The sequence below is a fragment of the Neurospora tetraspora genome (genome assembly GCF_033439725.1).
Source record: "Neurospora tetraspora strain CBS 560.94 chromosome Unknown B0H65scaffold_4, whole genome shotgun sequence".
NCBI lineage: Eukaryota > Fungi > Ascomycota > Sordariomycetes > Sordariales > Sordariaceae > Neurospora > Neurospora tetraspora.
Window position 1 is genome coordinate 4,159,084 of NW_026944386.1, and position 23,533 is coordinate 4,182,616.

Here is a 23,533-nt window from a genome sequence, read left to right on the forward strand (position 1 = left end):
CCAGCCTCCAGCCCGACAGGGTGAATTGCCAACACCACAGCTTCTTAGTATAAACTAGACAGAACCCCCCTCCGTCTTTTGGTTCATCACCAGGCTGAGGTTCCCGTTGGATGCTGGTGTCCCTCACGACTTGAAGAGAAAAGAGGCATGCCACCAAGTCTGACCTACCACATGACTGCCGCCTGACCTATTGCGTTCCTTGTCCCGGGGGTCAACCAACATCGACTGCATCACAATAGGGTATAAGAAGCAAAACACATCGCCAACACCAATACCAACATGGCCGTCAACTACAGCAACCTGGGCCAAGGCAATGACGACATCCAAGACTCGTTGGGCTATCATGATGCGGATGGGTCGACGAGTAAACAGGCTACAACAACTTTAGAGACCACCGAGAACAATACTCCGACTACAACAACCACTCCCAGTGTCGAGGTCCAGCAGGTATTATCTCCAGCGCAGTCTCCCAGATCTCCAGCCTTGTCCAACTCCACCGCCACCGTCACCAGCACGGCGACGTCAGTAACCATGGCCACGACACCGTCCCCGTCCGCCTTTTTGTCACTGGCCGATCACACCTTTGCTCCGCTTGAGGACAAGACAGTTCCTGGCGATCATGACGGAAATCATGGAAATCATGGAAATCATGGAAATCATGGAAATCAACAACTGGGCCTGGAAAGGGATCCTCCAACCCGGCTGTTGAGCCCGGCCGGAATCGTTAGGCGCGCCAGCAGCACGAGCAGCATCGCTAGCAATACTCCGTTAACCGCTGGAGCTCAGGCCCTCCTCCCACCCCCGGGCGCACCTGCCATCCCGGCACTCGCAGAGTTGGCAGCACGCGGCGCAACCACGGTCAGCTACATGGTCCAATCTTACGAGGCGCTACGAGCGGCCAGGATTGCCGCCGGATACGATCTGGTGCAGGTGTCGTCCAAGGCGAGTGGAGGTCCAGACCGTCCAGGTGGGAGTCAGTTGGGCGCATCACCATCACCATCGCCGTCGCCATCGCCGTCGAGATCCCGATCCTCGTCCATTGTCTCAATCCCCAGTCAACAAGATAACACCGATAACAGGGAGGATAAAGTTGGCTACGAAAACAGCAACAACGGGGCTGCAGCTAACGACGACCAATACGACATTAACGATCCCAGTCCCGATAACTCAGCCGCCGTCACGACAGGGGATCATGACAACCAACACGACCTTTCTACCCCTTTAAACAACTTTTCGCTGCCTCCGCCACCGTCTGCGACTGCAACAACCACCGCTATCGCCAACACGACCGTTGTCCGACCAACGCCCGAGAGCCCCAAAACACAGCGATCGCGTAGCTCTACAGTAGCGCTCCAGCAGACTCCGCCGCCGAGAACATCCTCGACCGCCAGCATCCCCCTGAGCCACCCCACACCAGACACTAGTAAGCGATCACGATCAGGTGCCTACGTTGGTAATATCGCTGCTCTCGAGGCCACCGCCGAACGCTTTTCTTTGACCAGCTCAATTGAAGAGGCCATTCGAAACGAACACAACGAGCTCAAGCGCAGTGACAGTCGCCGATCCGCCATCCTACAAGCGAACAGTCCGACGAAAAAGTCGCCAACATCAGACACCGGATCGTCCCCCAATCGACCGCGAGTTTCGACAAGCAGGACCAATTCCATCCGGGCATTGAACTCTGCGGCGCGCTTGGGAGGCTACTCGCCTGGAGGTTATGTTATGACGCCCAACCATTCTCTGTCGGGCGGCGCTCGCTCCGGAAGCAAGTCGGGGTCTATTGGAGAGCAGGAGGAGACCGCAAACGCCCAGAACCCCGAGTTCATCGAAGCCGGTACTGGAGAAGAGTTCCCATTTGCCCGTCATGGACCAGGAAAGAGTTCGGTCAGGGAGGCCTCAAAGAGACTCTCTCTTGCACAGATCGCCGAGTTGGACCACCCAATAACGATTACCCAGGATGCTATCGACGAGGCAGACCGTGCTGCGGCTGCTGGGGCGGTCCTTGATGACGATGAAGCCATCGCAGCCCGTGCCCATCAACAAATCGAGCCGCAGTATGCAGATGAGATGGATGACGTGGACCTCAATGGACAACACGACCCAGCGCGACAGCCAATGCTTGACCTTGGATTCTTCGACCAGTCCACTCCCCGGTTACAACTTCACCAACCCGTCGACTACCCGCCCTACGAGGATCACCATGCTCATCAGCAATATGACGGCAGGCCACTGACCTCCGAGTCCCGCAACACCTTCCAACAAGCACACGATGCATTTGGTGATTTTGATGGCGTCCACTGCGATCCAGATGTAGATAACTTTGCAGGGCTCTCGCAGCCGGCACAGCCGGCTCCTCAGCCAAGGAGGCGTCGCGAGACATTGCAACCACGACCAAAGTCCTACTTTGACCCTTCCACCGGCCAGGAGATGCTCTACTACCCTGCGCCAGTTCCCGCCATGCTCAACCTTCCGCCCAAACTAGCCAAGAACACCAAGGCTGGTACCCGGAACGTGCGTCGGTCTCAGGTCCTCAGCGTCATGCAGCAGTCATCAGTTTACGGTGGAAGCCGAGACAACCTGCCAATGATGGCAGGCGGTGCGGGTGATGCACCACCACCCCAACTTCCCCAAATTGATGGCTTGCCGTATGCGGACGGACCGGCTGAGACAGGCGCATTCCCGGCGCAGCCAGGGCGGGAAATTCGACGACCACAACGGTTGACCGAGACCGACAAGCGCAAGTCGCGCGCCACAATGCTCAACGGTCTGCCACCGCAGCTTCGAGCCAGTGCCTTTTTCGACTTGCCGTCGTCTACTACTACGCCTCACATAGAGCTGAAAAATGGGTCTGCCACGGCGACCTTGGAAACCATTCTGGATGCCTCGGCTACAGCACCCGTTAGCGCGTTTGGGGCGTTTACGGACCACGCCTTTGCTGGAAAGTTGGGCACCGAGGTGTATGGCACAGAGAGGAAGAAGATTAACAAGTCGGCCACCTCTGTTGAGGTCCCCACAGCTCCCGCCAAGACCCGCAAAAAGCTGGTTAAGAGGAACTCGAGCGCTGGTCTGCTTGACGTCAAGGCCAACAAGGATAGTGATGAAGATGAGGGATGGACGAGTGTTGGCCTTGATGCCGACGAGCCTGGGCCAAGCAGTCGGCGATCGCCCGAGATGGGCCAGCACACACCGATGGGCCAGCGCACACCGAACCCCCAGGAGGAGGAAGAGGAGGAGGAACTTATCGATGGAGAGCCTGTATTCAACGGCCCACCAACGACACTCTTGGCCGAGTTACAGATGCGCAAGCAAAGGAACCAGATGATGAGGCGTCCCGCACCAGCTACCGGTTTGCACGCCACTTTGCTCGAGCTCAATGCCGTGGCTGAGATGGAACGCAAGCAACGTATTAACAAGCGCGTTAACCTTGCTTGGGAAGATTCCGCCCAGAACCCGACACCCGAGTCTGAAGATGAAGACGTCCCTCTTGGCATGCTGTACGCGGCCAAGGCCGTGGGCGTCAAGGATCCTCACACTGCCGACATTGCCGTCCTCATGAGCGAGGTTAACCGCCCTCTCGGCTTGATGGAGCGTCGCGAACTGGAAGAGAACGAGCCGCTTAGCCAGCGCCGAAATAGGCTCAAGGGCAGCGAAAGCCAACCGTCCATGTCTCTGAACCAGATGCAGAAGCGCATGTCGCACATGACGCTGACTCCCCTCGGAGGTCCCAACGCCCTCGGCAACCGCTCACAATCCAAACTGACCCTGCCTTTGCAGCGCGTGGGCGGTTCCGGACCTGCATCCGTGGCAGGAGGTCTCGAAGCAGAAGGCAGCGACGGCGAAGGCGAAACCCTCGCGGCTCGCAAGGCCCGTCTAGCAGCCGAGAACCCTCTCCCCCGCGCCCGCCCCGTCAGCGCCGGCTTCTCTTCCGAGCTCCTCGGCGAGTTCGGCTTCGGCCCCAACGAAGAGAACCGCCCGACCTCCTCATCCAAGGACTCCAAGGGCAAAGCGCCAGCCTCCGGCGTCCCCGAAGAAGAAGAAACCCTCGGCCAGCGGCGCAAGAGAATCCAAGCCGAGCGCGAGGCTCGCGAGCAGGAAATGGCCGCCGGCGCTCTCGCCGGTGCTACTCAACCCGCCATGCTCGCGGCTCCTCCCCAACTGCGTGACCGCCGTGACTCCGCCACCTTGATTCCCTTCGACCCCAACGCCAACAACGCCCAACTTTCCCGGCGCTTATCCCTCTCTGACGCGCTCAACTCCTACCCCGTCGACACCGGCCTCAGCAACATCAGTCCCCTCGAACAAGAACGTCTCCGCCGCGAAGCCGAAGGCCTCCGCCAGCAGCGCGCGCAGGAAGCCAAGATGGCTGCTATCCGTGCGCAGATGCCGCAGACGCTTGCCGCGCCCGCTGTTGGCGCCAGGACGGGCGGGTTCATGGGCGGTATTTATAATGGCCTCGCGAACCGGAGTAATCCTGCGCTTGGCCAAGGGTTGGGGATCGGGTTTGATCCGAATGCTAATGCTATCCAGCCGAGGGGTCTGTTGGCGCAGCAGCACGAGATGGAGAAGCCGATGGCTAGGAGGGCTAGTACCATGACTGTTGGTGTGCCTATGGGTGGTGCGCAGTATGGTGCTGCTGCTGGTGCGCAGTATGGAATGGGAATGGGCGGTTATATCCAGCCGGCGCCGCAGCAGTACGGCGGTGCTCCTGGTTATGCTGCTCAGCCAATGGCGATGAACATGAACATGAACATGGGCATGCCGATGGGTGGAGTGTCGAACTATGGCGCTTACGGCGCGCCGATGCAGTTCCAGACGGGACCGGGACAACAGATGGGACAGATGGGAATGGTTCAGCAGCAAGGGGGCGTGGATATGGTTGAGAGGTGGAGGCAGAGTGTTATGCCTTAGGATACCTTAAGTGATTTTTCTTTTCTTTTCTGGATGGACACCGTTTCTGAATAACAACATACACATTGCATCTCAGCATATTGGCGTGCGTGGGTTGGGAAAGATTGGAATGGAAGACAAAACTGTCGTTCTTTTTATATAACTTCTTTTTGCTTTTTCACACCACTCCTTCGCTTCTTGGTAAAAAAAAAAAAAGAAATACCTTAAGCTGTTGTCATCATCAGATCCATTACATAGTATAGTCATAGTAGTTAAACTTGGTGGTGGGAGGGGGGGTGAAGAGATAGAAGAGGAGGTGGAGGTGGAGACGGAGAGTGAGAAAGAAGTTCAGAAGAAGACAGCGGAGGAGGAAAAGCGGTCGTTTTATTTGCATATAGATAGATGGCGGAGAGGGGGGGAGGGAGATGTAAGCGGAGAAGAGAAGAGAATAAAAATATGATTGAAATATTCCGAGCAAAAGAGCGGAATAAGTGTTATCTCTGTGTTGTGTACGTGATTCCCCGAAGTTCTTCGCCAGTGTTATGTTATTTCCCTGGCTAATGGTCCCAAGTAATGTGAGATTGCGAAGTTTCAACAAGTCTTTTGCATCCATTCATCTGATGACTAGTATCATTGTTAGGTACTCACTCTCCAGTCTCTAGTCCACAAAGCCATGAAAGACATGGGAATTGAATGCTAACCAAGGAAGTGAAAGGATCATTTGGTAGCTTACCATTATTGTCAATCTCGAGTTAGTCAATCAAGGTAAGGTAGAAAGAACAGAACACTTGATACCAAGACACGACGGAACACAAGATTAGGTAGAATTACAAGTAGTGGTCAATCAATGAAAGGCACGATGGATGTGCTTGGGGCGATTATTGTTCGATATGTGTGTCTAGTAGTCTAGCCGAGTAACTAGTACTGAGCCAAGGATGTTTGTTGAGCATGATGAGAGTGTGAAGACTGTGTCCCGTTGGTTGGAATGATTCGATGAACACAAGTGTCTATGGGCGATGTTGACATATCTCTATTTTGCCGAGTAACTATTTCACCCAAGGTATGTTTAACACCACTAGTTGTTACTCAAAGTCCCCTTTTTACTACAAAAATACACAAAAACCAGTATAAAACAAAAACACGATTATAAACTCCTTAACCCCAAGGATGCGAAACCTGACGGGATATGTGACGACGACAACAAATGGCCCACCAGCTTTTACCTTTACTTGGCTTGACAGTAATACACCTGATCGGAAATCTCCTACTTCCTCTTTGCGAATTTCGATGACGTCTTCTGCACCTTGGCTGGTGGCGCCTCGTCCTCCTCGTCGTCCTCATCATCCTCCTCATCCTCATCGCCCGACTCCTCGACATCATCATGATCAACCTCATCCTCATCAAGGCTCTCAGCATCATCAAACTCCTCATCGTCCTCCTCCTCATCCTCATCATCATCACCCTCCTCCTCATCCGACTCGCCATCAGCACCAACATCTATAAGCGCAAAGTCCTCCTCGTTGCCGGCGCCATTGACAGCCTTACCCTCAGTCTCCTCATCACCCTCCACATATACCACACCCGGCTCATCAACATCATCCTCCTCTTCACTCTCTTCACCACCATTCTCCTGCTCCTCCTTCGCACCCCCGCTCTTGACAAACTTCCTCCACCGCATCTGCTGATCCAACATATCCAGCTTTCCCTTGAGCGCCAACAGCGCAGGCAGCCCCCTCGCCCGCTCCTCCAGCACGCGGTTGAGCTCGCCCAGCCTCGCCACGACCTCGGGCTGCGCGACCAAGCTTCCGCCGTGCGCGACGAGCGTGGTCTGGATCCACTTCATCAGCCCAAAAGCGCGGCCGGGACGGCGGTGCATGCGGGCCGCGAGCTTGGACAGCAAAACGCCCGCGAGCGCCGAGTCCATGCGCGTGATGGTGTTGGTGATGATCTTGGGATCCGAGGTCTGCAGGCACGATTCGAGGAGGTCCGAGTCGTCGGTGCGCAGGGCTTGGTTGAGCACGGTGCCGAGCGAGGTGGCGGAGATTGTGGTCTGGCCGCCGTTAGGACGCTGGACGGTAATGGTGTTCTTGGTAGAGGAGGCATTGGCGGCGGCAGCTTCTTGGGCGGCCAGGGCGGAGGCAACGTCGATGGTGGCGTTGCCGCGGGCGAGGTCGCCGAATGTGGGGGAGGCGTCATCGTCGTCGTTCTCGGCGTCGGAGGCTTCGTCTTGTTGAGCAGCGGGCTCGGAGGTCTTGGTTTCGGTGGTCTGCTTCTTCTCGGGAGCGGCCTCAGCCTCGTTGTCGCTGTTCACGTCTTCATTGTCGGAGTCGCTGTAGTGGCTGGAGGAGTCGCTCGAAATCTCAATGGTCTCTGGGGCGGCCTTGGTGGCCGACTTCAGTGCTGGGCCGGTCGAGACGGCCGTCCTTGTCTCGTCGATCTTGGACTTGGTTGCGACTTTGGCGCTGGGCTTCACCACCGGCTTGACCAGGGCGAGCGCTTTCCTCTTGGTAGACATGGTTGGTAGTGGTTGTGTGTTGTTTGTGTGTTGTTGAAGGAAGGAGAGGGTCGAAGTGCGAAGTGGAAGTCGAGGATGTCGCGTGGGGAAGAATCTCTTCCTTTTTCCTTATCGATTGAAAATTATATGGACCTGATAAAGGGTATCTGATGCTGCCAATTGGTCGGATGGATTATGATAAATAGGTGAATTGTACCACAGCAAGGGTAAGTCTGTATGGTCCTTGACAATGCAAGATGCAGGAATGCAAGATATTCGAGTGAATCGGTGATTTCACTTTTTTTTACGGCTGTTCGAAAAACTGTTCGAAAGCTGCTGCAAAAAAATTTGGGATCGCGGCCAAACTTTTTTTCAAGTGGAAGTCGCTGCAGTCCACCGGGCCCCTGGTACGCTCCCCCACTTTGGGGTACAAGGTACCTTGGTGATTTCTTGGCATTTCGGTGAAGGAATGGTCTGTGCTTCCTCTGGCTCTTCCGCGTGACTTCTCATGTGACATCAGCTGCGACGCACAGTCCATCTACTGTGGTGAGTCAGGACCTGTGTGGCTGCGTGGCTGTGCGTTACGGAGCGGATTCCTGCGTGATTAATTTGCCCTGAGGCTGCACGACACCGTGACGCTGATTGCGGCCACTGGCCAGAGCTTCAACAGCACAACAGGAAACTGTTTGGATCAAACTCGAACTCACTGTTGCCTTGTTGCTGCCTGTTTCATTTCCAACATTCAGCATCATCGGGGTTTTCGAAAACAGCACTTTCACACCACAACACTTTCAAATCTTCAAACCTCGAAGGATATCGTTGGGACTTGCAACCCATCATTGCAGTGTTCCATCTGCTTCGACATGCGTCCTTCTGTCGCGGTGTGAGAGAAATGGAAGGTGAAATCGAGCTGGACACGCGACGGGCTGAACAGCAGCTACCCTTGCACCCAGAGTGGATTATGCCGCATGCGATTGGTCATTGTGGGCTTGTGTTGAAGCCAGATCCTTGTCATCGATTTTGCGACTCTGTTGACCCTCGAGCTTCTTTTCGAGAAAAAGAAGAGTCGAGACAACGGAAATTCGACGACGAAGGGAACGCCTGGAGAATGCCACAGTGGAAAGCAAGCGCGACATGGCCCAAAACGACAAGACTCGCTTGTCCAAATAGCAATGCTACGATGGGAAAGGGCTCGGTCGGTCTGATTTCGCACCCCCTCCCACGAACCCACCTTCCCGTCTTCTGCTTCCACTTGCATCTTCCCCTCCGCGGCCGCCTTGCACTTCTCCGCCAAAACAAGAAATTCAAAAGGCATGCACTTGCACATAAGAGTGGTCTTGGACCTGTTCATTCTCTTTCTTTGGTCGACTTTCCTCACCTTGAATTTCAACTTACACAGGTAAACAGCGGCTTCATCATAATCATCAAGCTCGTGGTGTAAGTCGTCGCGTCATTGTCGCGTACCCCAAATCAGTCGTGGCATGCCGTTTGCAACCGAGTTGCAGTCGAGTGCAACAAACGTTACACATATCGGAATGCTCCCGTCACAACATCCAAGGTTCAGTCCCGTCCGTCGTTCAAAGAGTCGGCCGTGGTTGCTACCGCAGGCTCCCATTGTCCAGCGACAAGAAAGATGCCTTTTTTCATCGTTCCGTTCGTTGCCGTTGCCGTTTACTTGTTTTGCTTGCTGCAATTTGCTGGGTTCTCTCCGGTGACCTTTGAACTTCCATACGCGAAACCAGGCAGGAGGAGGCTGTGTGCTTTGTTGCTTGTCGACATCTTCCTCCTTCGTGAGATTTCCTTGACACTTTTCCTTTTCTGAAGCATCATGGCGACTGAGGACATCAATCAGTCGTATCCGGGCTTGTACTTGCACCAATGCAATATCCCCGACGCGAGTCTGTCCGAGCCCAACCAGTTGTTTGCGCCAGTGCTTGGACATTTTTGAATCCAGGATGGATGACCTGACGAGGGGCGGCGATTCTGTTGAGACGATGAAGAGAAAATGAAGCAACGAAGAGGATGAGGACAACTGGCCGATATATGTACCACGATGGAAAGATCAAAGGCGTCCAAGGTCTTCGTGATACGGACGCTTGTTCTTGCAACTCCAGAGTCCCTGGTGTCGATCGCGCACGGCCCACAATGCGACAGAGTGGCCAACCAGACGCTCGAAAGCCGCCTCCACCGACCAAGGGAGCCAGTCAGAAGGCAGTGCCACCCGCAGGGCCTCGTCGCTGCTGGGGAGCTCGGACAGCTTCATAAATAGCGTCGAGCTGCCGACCGGGACTGACATGTGTTCTCACCCCCGAATTTTTGGAAAAAAAGGGAGACTGCGACGCGCAACACAACAAGACACCCCCCCGCTACCGACCATCCGGCCAATCAGGAGCCCCGAACAAACACAGAAGCCACGACCCCCCTCACAGGCTGCCTGACTCTGACGCGACGCCAGCCGCTTTCTCCCCACTCCCCCTCATCCGGCGTTTCTTGTGACTTGTACAAGAGAACCTGCGAACCCTCCGTCCAAAAAGTTCCAACCCTTGACTAAAAAATATCTTTTTTTGCTGTTGCCCGCCCAACCAGCCCGCCCAGCCCAGCCACACCTTTTAATCAGCGGCCTGCACCACTGCACTCCAGCCCCGACCGTCTGATTTCACGACGTTTTTCCACCCCCGACATCGTCATCGCGCACATTGCAACGCAAGGCTGAAGGCCCACTTCTGGACTTGATCATTTCAGCCTCGAACCCCCCTGGCCTGCGCAACTTCGCAAACTTGTGAGTGGTGGCAACTTTTTTTTTTTTCCAGTTATTTTCTTTCCCCCTTCTTTTCCGATTTTCTTTCCCCTCATCCCCCGACCTGACCCGACCCGACCGACGCGTGTGCACGTACCACCACTCGCGCCTCTCGCAACCCCAACCCTCGCGCAATTCCGACTTTCGAGTACACCTTCTCCACCTCAATTGTCGTCGCGCGCGCGCATCGCAAACGCCACTATTCGCAGTCGCATCCAGGTCGCAATTGCGTGCACTTGCGGCAGTTTAACAGTTGTTGTCGTGGCACACAACACTGCAACCACACTGCACCCGTGCAATAGCACTGCAACATCCATTTGATAAACTTATATACCAACTCTGGCTATCGAATCAACTACTTTTGCATCAAAGTGCACGGCGTTCGCTGACACGGTTTTTTCAGTTGTTTTGATGCCCCAAATCGTTGCTTAGATACCCCCTTTCAGTTGCGCGCACACACAGGCTCAGACCATATCCACGTGGATATCCTTTCATCTCGTCTTCTAGCTTTTCCTCAATCTTACTGTATGGCAGTTATGACAAGTCAACAAGCTGACGGCGGCGCGGTTCTCCCCGAGAAGCCCGTCACCATGGCTACTGAGGCTCCTACCACCGCTCCAGATGCGCCAGTGGCAGATGCACCCAAGAGTGATGCTGCTGATGCTACTGCTGATGCGGAACCAACCCCTGATGCGCTAGTGAAGGATGTTGCAAATGGTGATCAGAAAGAGAAAGAAGTGAATGGGTGAGTTACCTTACCAGTTATCTTACCAACCTTGTCTCAGATTCCCTTCACCTGAAGATGACGCATTCACTTGCGCCGCTTCGCACCCAAACCTTTTTCTCGCCAACCCCTCCAAAACCTAAACCTTGAACGCTAATTTCTCTCCGTAGTCACGCCGACGACGCCGACGTCTCCCCTAAAACTCTTGTGCCAGAAACCAAAACCGATAGTCTTCCTAGTCCTAAAGACGAACCTTCGTTGGAAGAAGCACAGACCACACCAGCAAAGAAGGAAGAAGACGCCCCCAAAGCGGAAGAGTCAAAGGAAGGTGAGGGGAAGAGTGACGAGAAGGGTCAAAAAGAGGACGCAAAGCCCGCTCCGGTAGAGGAAGAAAAGAAGGCCGAGGAACCAGCGAAGGAAGAGGAGGCAAAGGACGAGGGCGACAAGATGGAGATCGATGCGCCAGAGGTACCGGCGGGCGATGCGCCCAAGGAGCCGATCGCATCGCCTGCGGAGGACAAGGTTCCTGAACTGGCCGCCGAAGAAAAGAGCAAGGAAGAGAAGCCTGCCGCTGCCGAGGAGGCCAAGGAGGACAAGCCGGCCGAACCAAAAGCTGACGTAGCCACGGAAGCGAAATCGGAAGACGGACCCGCAGCAAAGGAGGAAGCCGCTGCTCCTGCCGCAACTGAAACCCCCGCCACCGAGCCCGCGTCACAACCTCCTGCATCTCCTGCGAAACAACAAGAAGACGTGGAGATGGCTGATGCACCTGCCACCGTCGAGGAGCCCGCCAAACCAGAACAGGCAAAGCCCGCCGAGGCGACGCCCACAGCAACCCAACAGGAGACACAAGACACTGCTGTCAGTGACGTACCGCCCCCCACACCCGCTGAAGATGAGAGAAAGGAGAAAGACGCGCCTCGGCCATCCCCAGCCGCCCCGGTCACCGCAGACACTAGCATGTCGGACGCGCCCCCGCCATCGTCCAAGCCCTACAGGGAACGCGAGGAAGACAGCGAAGATGAGCCCGTCTCCAAACGCGCAAAGGTGTCCCCTGTCGCAGATCAGGCCAACGCTAAGAGCGAGGCCAAGAGGGAGGACAAGATGGACGTCGACCGTAAGCCTGCCGCGTCATCTGCATCCACCCCGGTCCACGACAGGAGCGAACCCAAGTCGCTGGCCGATGACTCGCTCAACAACTTGCCCATCTCGGACTACATGAATCGTCAGATCCGTCAGGTTCTGGCTGGCGTCAAGAAGACCAAAGCGGGCTATCACTTCCGTCTCCCCGTGTCGGAGCTCTGGCCGGGTCTGTGGAATGAATACTCGGCCAAGGTTAAGGACCCTACCGACATTCAGACCATGGAGAAGCGGCTCCGCGGGAACTTGGCTAAGTACCAGACCCTAGGAGACTTCAAGCGCGACCTGGACAAGCTGGTGCAAAACTCCATCGCCTTCAACGGTGAGTATCACGACGTCACTAACGCGGCTCGGTCGTGTCGCGAGACTATTTTGTCTCGACTAGGTGGCTGCTCAGCCTTTGAGCCGTCGAGGCCTGAGAAGAAGGACTTTGCGAAGCAGCACCCGACCCGTCATGCGGAACCGCGAGCGGCTACGCACCACTCTTCTCCCTCGGCACCTCTCCCCCAGCGCCCCCAGCAGCCCCGCGTCAATACCGCGGCGGTGCCCGCTCCCTCGTCCTCAAAGCCCATCGAGTCTCCTGCCTTCGCCATTCCCGCCAACAACAATGGCATGCCCTTGATCCGCCGCGACTCAACCAAGCCTGACAGCCGCGCCAAGCGTCCCGTGAAGCCCACCCATTCAAAGGACCTTGTCTACGACACGAAGCGCAAGAAGAAGCTCATTCCCGAACTCCGTTTCTGCGAAGAGGTGCTCACTGAACTCCGCAAGCAGAGATACTACGAGTTCAACGAGGCCTTCCAGAAGCCTGTTGACCCCGTTGCCCTCAACATCCCGACTTACCACAAGATCATCAAGAAGCCGATGGACTTGTCGACAATGCAGAGCAAGCTCAACGCGGGCGACTACGCCAACGCGAAGGAGTTTGAGCGGGACTTTGAACTGATCATCAAGAACTGCAGGCTGTTCAACGGCGAGCAGCACATTGTGTATGAGCAGGCCCTGCGACTGCAAAGCCTTTACCGCCGTGAAATGTCTAAGAAAGATGAATGGCTGGCTAAACACGCGCCTGCTCCTGCGCCGCATCATTCTTCGAACACTAGTCCTAGGATGAAGGATGAATCGGACTGGGAGGAGCCCGAATCGGAGGGCGAGCCGGAGGTGGATGAGGAACTTAAGGGGGCCCAACAGCGACTGGCGAGCTACATGAAGCGCTTGGAGGAAGAACAAAAGAAGATCAACGACATTATGCTCGAGATGAATCCGAATATGGCGGACGTCGAGATTGCACAGTCTGTCGTTGCTATGCTTCAGAAGCAGATCATCACCGAGCGGTCCAAGATTGCCTCTATGCAGCCGACAAAGAAGGCCGCGCCTGCGAAGTCGCATCATGCTAAGCCTGCGGCAAGCAAGCCCAAGAAGGCCATGCCCACCGGTGGCAGCTCTCACCACGCTGGTGGCAATCCTACCAAGAAGGCTAGCGGTGGCCATTCGAGCATGGGCGGCCATGGAGGTGGTATGGGAGGTATGCCCAAGAAGGCGGCGGCTCGGAAGCCCGCACCGAAGCGCAAGATGGGTACGGTCGAGAAGGAAGTTATTGCTGCCGGTATTGCCGAGCTGGAAGGCGCCCAACTTGAGCGTGCTATCGAAATAATCAAGAGCGACACCGGCACGGGTGAGAACGACTCGGGCGAATTGGAGCTGGATATTGATCAGCTTTCCCAAGAGGCCCTCACTCAGCTGTACGACCTCGCCATCAAGGCGTTCCCCCACCTGCAAAGGGAAAAGGAACGCACCATGGCCGCCCAGGCGCCTCCTCCCCCACCTGCCGCGCAACGGTCCAAACCAGTCCAGAAGACCAAGAAGAACAAGCCGATGAGCAAGATGGAGCAGGAGCGTAGACTGCAACAGTTGAACGAGCTTCGCGCCCAGGCCGGCCGCCAAGGCTCCGGTAGTCAAGAGCCTCTGGAGTCGATCGAGGGTACGGGAAGGGCTTCTGTTGACCCCGCTCCGCAGCACCATCGCGAGGAGGACAGCGAGGATGAGGAGAGTTCCGAGGAGGAGTAGAGGGATCCCGTCCACTTGGTATGCTCGCTCTCCAGCCCGACACTTGCCCCACTCGCCTTCAAGGTGGTTTCGCTCACGTTACCAGGGCTCAGAGGGGTCCGATGTGCTATCTTCTTGCTCGTCATCCATACTTTATGGATAACCTGTGTATGTCATGCCATGCTCTCGCCTGTTCTCTCTTCAGCTTGCCCAGGCATACCTTTGCGGTGGGAGCACTCACCTGAGGGCTTTATTTGCTATCGCCGTCCTACGCCCAGAAAGCTTTGAGACTTTACCTCAAGACCTTGACCGTTCGGGTTTGGCACCCCGTATGAGTCATTGTCGTCTCTTTCCCTCTCCCTTTCCGTAGCAAAATCAGTTAGCATCGTATTTTACCAGCGGCCGCGTTTGTGTGTCCGCTTGGACTTGGCAAAGAATGATGGCTATGGTTTGTCGTTCGTCTCTCGGTTGGGGGCGGAGAGAACGAATGGATAACGCCAGTCCATTGTTTTTTTTGCTTGCTTACTTCCAGACTCATAACAACATGGGGTAGCGGAGGATGAATTAGGAGTGGCATGAAGGAAGAACATGGAAGGGGTTAACGGGAAAAAACAGAGACAAAATAATAGGAGGACATGGCAAGGAAACGGAGTTTTTGCTGCGTTGTGCGTGCTGCTTGGTGATGATGGAATGATTTGTGATGAAGTTGCTTTTTTTCCCTCGGTCTTTTGCTTTGCGCCTTGCGCTTTCAGCAAGATGGGGATGGAGAATGCATGATGGTTTGGGGTGTTAGTAGGTTAGACAATGGAATGCTTCTTACTTGTGAATAGGACTCGAATCCTCGATGTTTGTCGCTGGTCGTGCGTGACTCATGATGCTGTTTGTTGGCCATTATGTGTTGGCTCTCGTAGAGGAATGACATGTGATAACGTCGATCTCGTCTTCGATGGGTATCGATTCCGCCCAAGTCGATCGAGTCATCGATGATATTCGCTGTCATTGTTGTCGCTGAAGGCTCGTCCATTCTTCTCGAATCCTCATCATGTCGTGTCTGTTGCACCTGGAGGCCATAAAATTCTTCCAGGTGTTCATGACTTCCTGAAATCTTTTCATCGGCTCCAAACCTTTTCGCCTCTTCGACCCCAACCAGCCAAGCCACTCAGTGGATCGATCAGATAAGCGCGAAGAGTAGGTGGGTCACGACTTCCAGCAAGCCATGTGTGCTGGTGGATCAGCTGCCCTGACTAGAGATGCCCGCATACAGAGGATGGGTGCGTGGTGATTCCAATGGTTCCAATGATATTCCGATATCTCTCAACCGCCGGGTAGCTGATGAGGATCTGTAAACTGTGGAGGCGAAGCCTCGGAGAGTGCTGCTACGCACTGATCTGCGCTGCTCGCGGCGTTGAAGGTAGCTGCCAGAGAGAAGCGTAGAGCGCGTGCCTGTCTTGATATGTTGTCGGCTTGTGAACGAGATTGGCAAGTGGTTATGGGACAGCTTCTGCTTCGGGCTCCGGATTCTGGAAAACGTCCAGGCGAGATTGTCCTGATGTGAGTCGACGAAGATTGTTGAGTGCTGTTGGGATGAAGGGTGAATGAAGTGATTATCCGTCACTGGGAGTACACATTTCTAGGGCGGATTAGCAGCGTCACAGTGCCCATGGGGAGTCGAACGTGGGGGACTCGTGGAGGACTCGTGGACGACACGCCCTTGGGTTGGTTGCAGGAACCCCGCTGCATTAACAGCGGCTCATGACACTGACGTCCGGATACCTGCCAGGCCTTTACGAGAGCCTTTTGCGCCGACGAGGGTTGTAGGATGTCAAATCACTCGTCGTGATTTCGCAATTGTGTCTTTGGCGGCTTTGTGCCCTGGTGAAAGCACGTTTCTAAAGTGTCGAAGATATCTTGTCTTTTTCGGGACAGCGACCTCGAGCCAGCTTACACGAGACGGAGACGAGACCCGAGAGACGGCCGTCAATGGAATATCCTCCGTCTGGGCAATCGCTAGATCGTCTCGGAAATATTCGACTGTCAAATCCTGCTGGAAAGCGTTCCAAGTCAGCTTTCTTGTGTATCAAAAGCCATGATGGACGAGGTGTCGTTGGGATACTCACCGTCGCTCTTGCTCCAGACGGGTGCCCATCTTCGGCGCAGCCATCGAGGTTCTTGCGCAGAAGGGAGAGGCTGTGGAAGAAGCAGCAGAAGGGAATACATGCAATGAAGAACGGAAACGGATATCAGACGGCCTGTAGATCAATCCATAAATAGCAAAGGCGAAACTTTCTCGTCTTTTTTTTTGTTGGTTGTTGGTTGTCTGGTGGTTCGTTGTTGGTCGGTTGGCGGCGAATCCAGTGTGTGTTTTGGGTTGGTTTTGGACTTTTGCGGGGGTCCAGCAGGAGGAAGGCGGCACCGCTTCCATTTCAGCCTCCAGCGGAGGGGCTGCCAGCCCACAGCGCCATCAGCCCAGGGGCATTTTGTGGCAGGCTTTAGGGCTTCACGCACCATCTCCCGTTCAACATATGGGACGAGGTCTTGTCCCACCTCATAGTCAAAACCTTGATGACTCTCGTGGCCCTACTTACTTTCTGACCGTGGATCAGATCAGGGAAGCCATTCACTGTTTCTCGCGCAGTTCAGATGGATTCCTCGCAGACAATGCCTTCCATTGTGTTCAGCCGCCCGGCTTGGGGCATCAACACCACGCCGAATGCCTTCACTGGCCATCCCGTGAAACTGCTAAAGACCCAGTGCATCACTCGGTATAATGTGCTACTTCCGGTGGACTCTGGACGGGAATATGCATTATTAGGTACTATGACGGCATGAATCCACCGTCAGTTGCTGGTTTGCGGTTTCCATGTTCACGTTCTTGCCGAGTAACCGGACACAGAACTCGACGACCACCATTGTACTCGACATCGACGTGGCCGATACAGCTTCATCCTCTTTTTAACAGCCAACTACCAACATAGACCACCTAGATAAACAGCATCTCCATCATCACCATGCTCGGCAAGATCCTCCTCACCATCGACGCCCTCTTCCTCCTCTTCGCTTCCCCGGCGGCCGACTACAGCAAAACGCACATCTTTAACCCGGCCTGGACGCCTCATGCAAAGTATGAATCACCCACCACTATTGTCGCACACTTATTTGTACATACTAAACCGGCCTTGACAGATTCCACTGCGGCCAAACCATCACCATCTCTGTAGTCATGGGTCTCGCAACCCTCCTATACACCTGGCGACCATCCGGTCGTGTTCCGAAATCAGGCCCGGTCCCCATACCGGCCGTACTCGCTGAGAGACGTGAGCGGATGAAGGAGTCTTTTCGGACGGCTGGCTTCCTCGGAAGTGTCTACTGGCTGGCAGGTATGGCAGCCATCTTGTATCCCAACACTGCAGGAACAGACCCCGAGTTCGGCGACATCACGGATTTCCCGCAAGGAAAGCTATTCCCGGTATTGGCTGGTTTGGCGATCTTTGGGGCATGGCTCGAGACGAGCCGTCTTAGATGATCAGTGGAATGCAAGGCTGATAAGGAACGGAGGACGGAGAGTGACGAAGCCCGTGTTTCTCAAGTTTCACGATGGAAAACAGGATCGGTATAGCGCTGCGCCTTGTACATGGCGCTCTATCCATGCGGAGTCACTTACGCGGCCTTGACCCTGGCAAACGATACATGACGCGTCCGGGCGCCGCCGGTGTGGCTTCGAGGGGGGTCCGGGAATAGGAGAGCCATGGGGGTATGGATCCGCTCGCGAATCCTTCATTTCACTTACAAGCTTGACTCGTGCTTGGACAGTGCATTGTATGTGCCTACTTTTACTCGGCTTTTCGCCGATAGCATTTCACTTGTCATGAATGCATATTCCTTCTCTTTGTCTTCTGGGATTCCGAATTCGTCAGACTTGGAGTTTGATCACCACTAGCCCCCGGATCTACGCCGATTTCCAGGACTTGGCGACCGCTGAAGCCCCGTTGGTTACCCCTGAAGCTCCGTCTTGGCAGGGACTTGGCACCGGCCGTTCCCCCGGAGCACTGATCCAGACCCGGACCTTTACGTCACAGACACTCGTATCTCACCGTCGTTTCAACCCAACTTTCAGGTCAGCTACCGAGTGAATCGTCCCGCTATACAAGCGCTGTGCACGGGACATTCCAACATCTTTCAGCAGAACCCATCTCGTTCCCTACTAGTACTTGCGCCCCTCCGGTGCCTCTCGGTTTGGACCGAACCTTAACGCTATCTCTCTTGTACCCCACGGTGATTCCTCGCATTGACACCACCTTTGTTTTCTGTATCATAAGTACAGTATCGCTATTCGAAACTTGCTTGGGGTAAAAGTCATCTATACCCAGCAGCGCACCACGACTACGAATCCTCGAGGACACTCTGCGACCATCACCCACAGCGGCATGGTTCATGGCCAGCCCTCCGGCACAATGAAGCCAAGTGGATTCCAGGCGCTCCTCTCTTTCTTCTCAGCGCGAGTGCTACACAGAGGACCGAGACTTTTACTACAACTTATCGTCGGGTCGACTCTCATCTTCACCACTCTACTCGTCATCAGGAGGGCCTTTGACGAGAACCTATCCTCAAACGATCTCTTCCGATACGAAAGCGAAGACATCAAGGACGAAAAGGTACACTACGAGTTCCAGTCGCAACAACACGCTGGCGGACTCCGCGTGATTGTCTTTGGAGAGGACGATGTAGCGACTCCTGCTTGGACGCGGGGAGAGAAGGAGATGCGGTCTTCTGGGTGGACCGAGGTTATGTGTCAGGAGGTCAGTCTGTTTCCAACGCCAGTTCTCCTTTTCTTCTCCGCTAACTCGTATCTTTGCAGTTGAAATGCTCCCACTACCTCTCTTTCATTCCTCCCAACCTCCACCCGCCGGCACACACGCTCATCTCGAACGATATCTACGTAGAAGCCGTCAGACAGACGATCAAGAACACGACAAAGTTGAAGAAAACCCAAGGCCCTGGCTACGATTACACCTTTCAACCTCGGCTGTTCCCCGTTTCCAAAGCGTTGCCTGACCTGAGCGCCCAAGTGACGGCATTCCTCGAATTACAAAACTGGACTACTTTTCCCAAAGCCAACGAGACACTCTGGGTCTTCAACCTTGGCCAATGGGACGTGTGGTCGCTAGCCACGCTCCCCATTGCCACAGGCAAAGCGGTTATTGACCAGCTAACCAACCACGTTATCGAGCAAATGGAGCGTCTCTATCAGAGCACCATACTAAATGACACCACGGTTGCATCCAACAACCCCGAACTCCTCCCACGCAAGACCAAGCCGGGCCCGATGAGGATTATAGACCCCGAAGTCTACAAAGCCAAATCCGCTGCCACCGCCGGCGCGCAGCCTGTCTCTGGCTCCGCAAAAGAAAAGACAACCAAACCCAAACCCGAAACCTTCCGCGTCTTCTTCCCCGCTCTGTTCGACATCTCCATGACGCCCGGGTGGAACTCCAACCGTCCCGAAACGCCACCCCCTCATTCGAAAGCCGAGCAGATGCGAAATGCAGCCAAGTTGACGGATACGTGGAACCAAGTCATGGGGGGTAAGCTGTATGCGTGGGCGGAGAGGTCGGACGACCCTGGGGTGGAGGAGCTTTATTTGACCACGGACACGGACGTGGATAATACATCACTTGATGGTGGGAGCGCAAACGGTGGTGTCGGGAAGCGAAACCCTACAGGTCAGCTCCGCAAGAAGACAAAAGCCGCCGCCGAAAAAGTCGTCGACGAGCCAAAGCCGAAGCCTACTACTGAGCACAAGCAGCAGCCGCCAGTCCGTGACTTCATAACCTATGACATGGTCGGCTACATTACCTCGGCCTTGATAGAAGGGCAGCTACGCAGCTCTGGACTCAGCGATGGGAACGGCCTCGGCCAGAAGCCGATGACTAAATGGTACAAAGAGGTGTGGGAGCCTTGTATTAAGCCGGTCAAGTCGGAGACGGAGCTGGTGGACTTGGAGGAGGAGGGGTTGGTGCAGCAGTCGAATTCTACGGATTCTTCTAAGGAGAAAGCTACTGCTGCTTTTGCTGCTGGTGTTCAAGCCGAAGCAGCCTGGGCAGGTATCTCTAGGAAAAAAGAAAGAAACACAGCAGAAGCGACATCAACAGAAGAAGAAGAAGAAGATAGGACATCGACGACGGTTTGCAACATGCCGGATGATTACCTCTTCTATACACCCTTTACTCTCGGGGAAAGAGCCATTGGGGAGATTGCACGAGAGGCGGCGGAGAAAGTAAGGAGGGGAGAGTCGTTTAGGGCAGAAGGGGAAGATGAGGGGCTTTGGGCGGGTGTTCAGGGGCATACGGGGTAGATCTAGGGTTTGGTTTGGACGTTGGTCGTTTTGTTGAGCGAAGGGTGGTACATAGGATAAGTGGTGGATGTGACAGATGTAGGATAATTCATAATTTTGTTTTTTGTTTTGTGGTTTGGAAACCTCGTCGTCGTTGTAATTTGTGTTCATGTTTGTTGATGTTGATGTTACAGTCAGTTGAGGTAGTGTCGTTAAACCCGGGCAATCACCGACCAGCCAAGGAAGGCCAAAACCGTTGGAGGCGTCGGTGTCAGGGTACCTGACCAACCTGACCGACCAACCGACCAACCGATTTCGGGAAAGGCTCGGGGTTCGATAAATGGGACGCGTCATACAAGGGATCTCGCCGATAGGGTTAGAGGTGGTGTGAAATATTGTAATTGGTGATCGCCGGTTCGGCTCCGAGCGGAGAAGGAAGAATGTGGATTTTCAACGTCGTTGAGTCAACCTCGTCTTTGCTGATATATACCTACGTCCTTGCTAGATAGTTTGAAACACGGGTTGCTTTTGCTCCTTCATCTTTAGCCATAACCTTGTCGATATCCACTATTATCTGCCTCAACTGGCTCACTTTTTCGGTCCATTATTGACTTCAATCTTTCACTTCACCTGGGTCACGCTCCGGTACGACACCCCAACACCAACATCAACATCGACATCCCACTGAGTCACCAACCACCACCATCACAAGTTCGATCACCAACCCCTCAACAAAACCAACTACCAACTCCAAAATGTCCCCAGAACCACCACCACTCACAACCACAACAATGACCCACCGCCAACGCCTCTTCGCCCTAACAGGCCTCCCCTCCCTCCTCTCCACCCCCTCCGACGCCCTCCTGATAATCCTCAACCGCACAACCCGCATGCTCTCCTACGGCGCCTCCTCGCTGATCCTCGCCCTTTTCTTCTCCTCTCTACACTTCTCCGACAGCCAAATCGGGTTATTCATGAGCCTTACCCTTATGGGGGACGTCGTCTTGTCGTTACTTTTGACGCTGGTCGCGGACCGGTTAGGGCGGAGACGAACGTTGTTGATTGGGGCGGCAATGATGATTTCCTCTGGTGTCATCTTTGCAACTTGTGAGAATTACTGGGTGCTTTTGGCGGCGGCGGTGGTGGGTGTTATCAGCGCAACGGGAGGGGATTTTGGGCCTTTCCGGGCGATAGAGGAGAGTATGGTATCTGAGCTGACGGATAGTGAGACGAGGGCGGAGGTGTTGGGGTGGTATGTTGCTATGAGTAGTGCGGGGAGCTGTGCGGGGACGGCGGTGGCGGGTAGGGTGGTGCAGTGGTTGGTTGAGACGCAAAAGTGGGAGGGGAGGGAGGCGTATCATGCGGTTTTTTGGGGGTATGTGGCTATGGGGGTGGTTAATGTTTTGGGGGTTTGGGGGATGACTGACAAGTGTGAGTTGGGAGGGGGGAAGGGACGGGGAGGAAGGGGGGTCAATGGGCCGGTGGTGCAGGTGTTGGAGCCGGAGACGGATGGGACGAGGGAGACGGAGCCGTTGTTGACGGCGGAGGCGGGGCCGTCGCGGGATGTTGTTGTGGGGAGAGAAGAGGAGGAGGAGGAGGAGGAGCCGAAGAAAAAGGAGAAGGGGTGGTTCAAGGTGGAGATTTCCCGGTCGACGCTTTCGGTCATGCTCATTCTTTGGGCTCTGCTCATGGCCGATAACGCCGCCGATGGTATGGTCTCCATGTCTTTGACGACTTACTACATGGACCAGAAGTTCCATCTGCCCAAGTCGATGCTTGGCGACTTTTTGTCGACCGCCTACTTCCTCGCCGCTCTGTCGTCCGTCTTTGCGGGCCCGCTGGCAAGGCACATCGGTCTTGTCAACACCATGGTCTTTACGCACATCCCATCCTCGGCTGCGGTACTCTTCTTCCCCTGGCCCAAGAACGTCACAGCCGCGTTTGCTCTCCTGCTGGTGAGAGTTGGACTCAACAACATGGATCAGGCGCCAAGGGCGGCGCTGATTGCCGCTGTGGTTAAGCCCGAAGAGAGGACGGCGGTCATGGGCATCACGAGCACTTTGAGGACACTCGCATCGACTATGGGACCGAGTATCACGGGCCTGTTGGCGGACGGAGGAAGGTTTTGGGTGGCGTTTGTGGTGGCAGGTGCGCTGAGGTTGACGTATGATTTGGGGATTTTTACCATGTTTATCAATATCAAGTTAAACAAGCATGAGGAGGAGGAGCAGGTTGCGAGGGAGGGGGACGAGGAGGAGATTGATTGAAGGAGGGAGTGATCGATATGGCGACTTGAGGAATCTGAAAAGGCATCAGGCCGACGACATTAAAACAACACGAAGATCGTTCAACAGCATCTAACCCGCAATCCAGCCCTTGTGGTAGGCTATATGTATTACTTCCCCCGTGATTACTTCCGTGGCAAGCTGGTAGGATGGCGCAGCGGGCACACCCACAGGGCGCTCCCCATCCTTTCCTTCCCCCGGCTCTCATGTACGCTGCGCGTTCGAACCCGGTAGCTGTAAGTCCACATTTTTTTTTAATCTTTTTTTGCACCTTTCTAGGTTGTTATGATCGCTGTTACATGCGCTTGCTCACTTGCGAATTCACTTGCGAGATAGGTATGGGCCGACCCCGTTGAAGGCCGTCGCTGTTGAAGTTGCCTGGAGCAAAAGCTGGGCGGCCGTCACCTTTCTGTGCCAGGAGCAACAAAAGGACAAACTTCCATTCACTTGTGGTTAAAGTTCTCCATGCTACTAGTTCGGCCGGTTGGTGTGGTGATGGTCTCTAAGATCTTTCTCCCATGTCAATCCGCCTCTTTCCTAGACACAATAGCGCCGTGGTAGGGTAGTAGTAGACAATACACACTCGAGCAGTAAACACATGCTTCTGGGTATATAGCTGGAGGGTTTTGTCGTCTGCTTCGTGGCCCGTTAGTGCAATTAGAAACATCGTGGAGAATACGTTGAGATCGTATTAGTACTGACACCAGTGAGTTAGAGGTTCGACTCCTGTGCAGGTTACTTTATTTGCCCTTTGCCCTCCTTTTTTGGGCGTCTTACATTTGGTCTTTTGTCTACTTCCCAGTCAGTGTTCCTTCCTTCCTTCCTTCCC

General features: G+C 54.7%; 6 protein-coding genes across 6 annotated transcripts; 5 read left to right on the top strand and 1 right to left on the bottom strand.

Annotated features, from left to right (window-relative positions):
• The first annotated feature begins 65 nt into the window (after nt 1-65).
• On the top strand, nt 66-5,023 carry B0H65DRAFT_209669 (uncharacterized protein). Its single transcript, XM_062821915.1, has one exon. The coding sequence runs from the start codon at nt 280-282 to the stop codon at nt 4,906-4,908; it is 4,629 nt and encodes a 1,542-aa protein (XP_062682202.1). The 5' UTR covers nt 66-279; the 3' UTR covers nt 4,909-5,023.
• Nucleotides 5,024-5,895: 872 nt separating this feature from the next.
• Nucleotides 5,896-7,741, bottom strand: B0H65DRAFT_467068 (Dip2/Utp12 family-domain-containing protein). The gene has a single exon (XM_062826891.1). It carries the CDS (start codon nt 7,400-7,402, stop codon nt 6,152-6,154), a length of 1,251 nt encoding a protein of 416 aa, XP_062682203.1. The 5' UTR covers nt 7,403-7,741; the 3' UTR covers nt 5,896-6,151.
• A 3,027-nt stretch (nt 7,742-10,768) lies between these two features.
• On the top strand, nt 10,769-14,109 carry B0H65DRAFT_425984 (uncharacterized protein; the record flags this gene model as incomplete). Its single annotated transcript, XM_062824609.1, has 2 exons — nt 10,769-10,923; nt 11,073-14,109. The coding sequence occupies 2 exons, from the start codon at nt 10,769-10,771 to the stop codon at nt 14,107-14,109; spliced, it is 3,192 nt and encodes a 1,063-aa protein (XP_062682204.1).
• A 2,987-nt stretch (nt 14,110-17,096) lies between these two features.
• On the top strand, nt 17,097-17,611 carry B0H65DRAFT_426567 (uncharacterized protein; the record flags this gene model as incomplete). Its single annotated transcript, XM_062824636.1, has 2 exons — nt 17,097-17,209; nt 17,272-17,611. The coding sequence occupies 2 exons, from the start codon at nt 17,097-17,099 to the stop codon at nt 17,609-17,611; spliced, it is 453 nt and encodes a 150-aa protein (XP_062682205.1).
• Nucleotides 17,612-18,365: 754 nt separating this feature from the next.
• Nucleotides 18,366-20,805, top strand: B0H65DRAFT_209688 (uncharacterized protein). The gene is made up of 2 exons (XM_062821916.1): nt 18,366-18,884; nt 18,944-20,805. Exons 1-2 carry the CDS (start codon nt 18,513-18,515, stop codon nt 20,438-20,440), a joined length of 1,869 nt encoding a protein of 622 aa, XP_062682206.1. The 5' UTR covers nt 18,366-18,512; the 3' UTR covers nt 20,441-20,805.
• Nucleotides 20,806-21,210: 405 nt separating this feature from the next.
• B0H65DRAFT_426679 (major facilitator superfamily domain-containing protein) lies at nt 21,211-22,686 on the top strand (the record flags this gene model as incomplete). Its single annotated transcript, XM_062824645.1, has 1 exon — nt 21,211-22,686. One exon carries the CDS (start codon nt 21,211-21,213, stop codon nt 22,684-22,686), a length of 1,476 nt encoding a protein of 491 aa, XP_062682207.1.
• Between the last annotated feature and the right edge of the window lie 847 nt (nt 22,687-23,533).

What these genes read in the sequence shown, in the direction of transcription:
- B0H65DRAFT_209669 (XM_062821915.1), top strand. Translation starts at nt 280, where the DNA reads ATGGCCGTCAACTACAGCAACCTGGGCCAAGGCAATGACGACATCCAA.
- B0H65DRAFT_467068 (XM_062826891.1), bottom strand. Translation starts at nt 7,402, where the DNA reads ATGTCTACCAAGAGGAAAGCGCTCGCCCTGGTCAAGCCGGTGGTGAAG.
- B0H65DRAFT_209688 (XM_062821916.1), top strand. Translation starts at nt 18,513, where the DNA reads ATGGTTCATGGCCAGCCCTCCGGCACAATGAAGCCAAGTGGATTCCAG. An exon ending in CCGAGGTTATGTGTCAGGAG is followed by an intron (nt 18,885 to 18,943) that starts GTCAGTCTGTTT and finishes GTATCTTTGCAG; the next exon opens with TTGAAATGCTCCCACTACCT.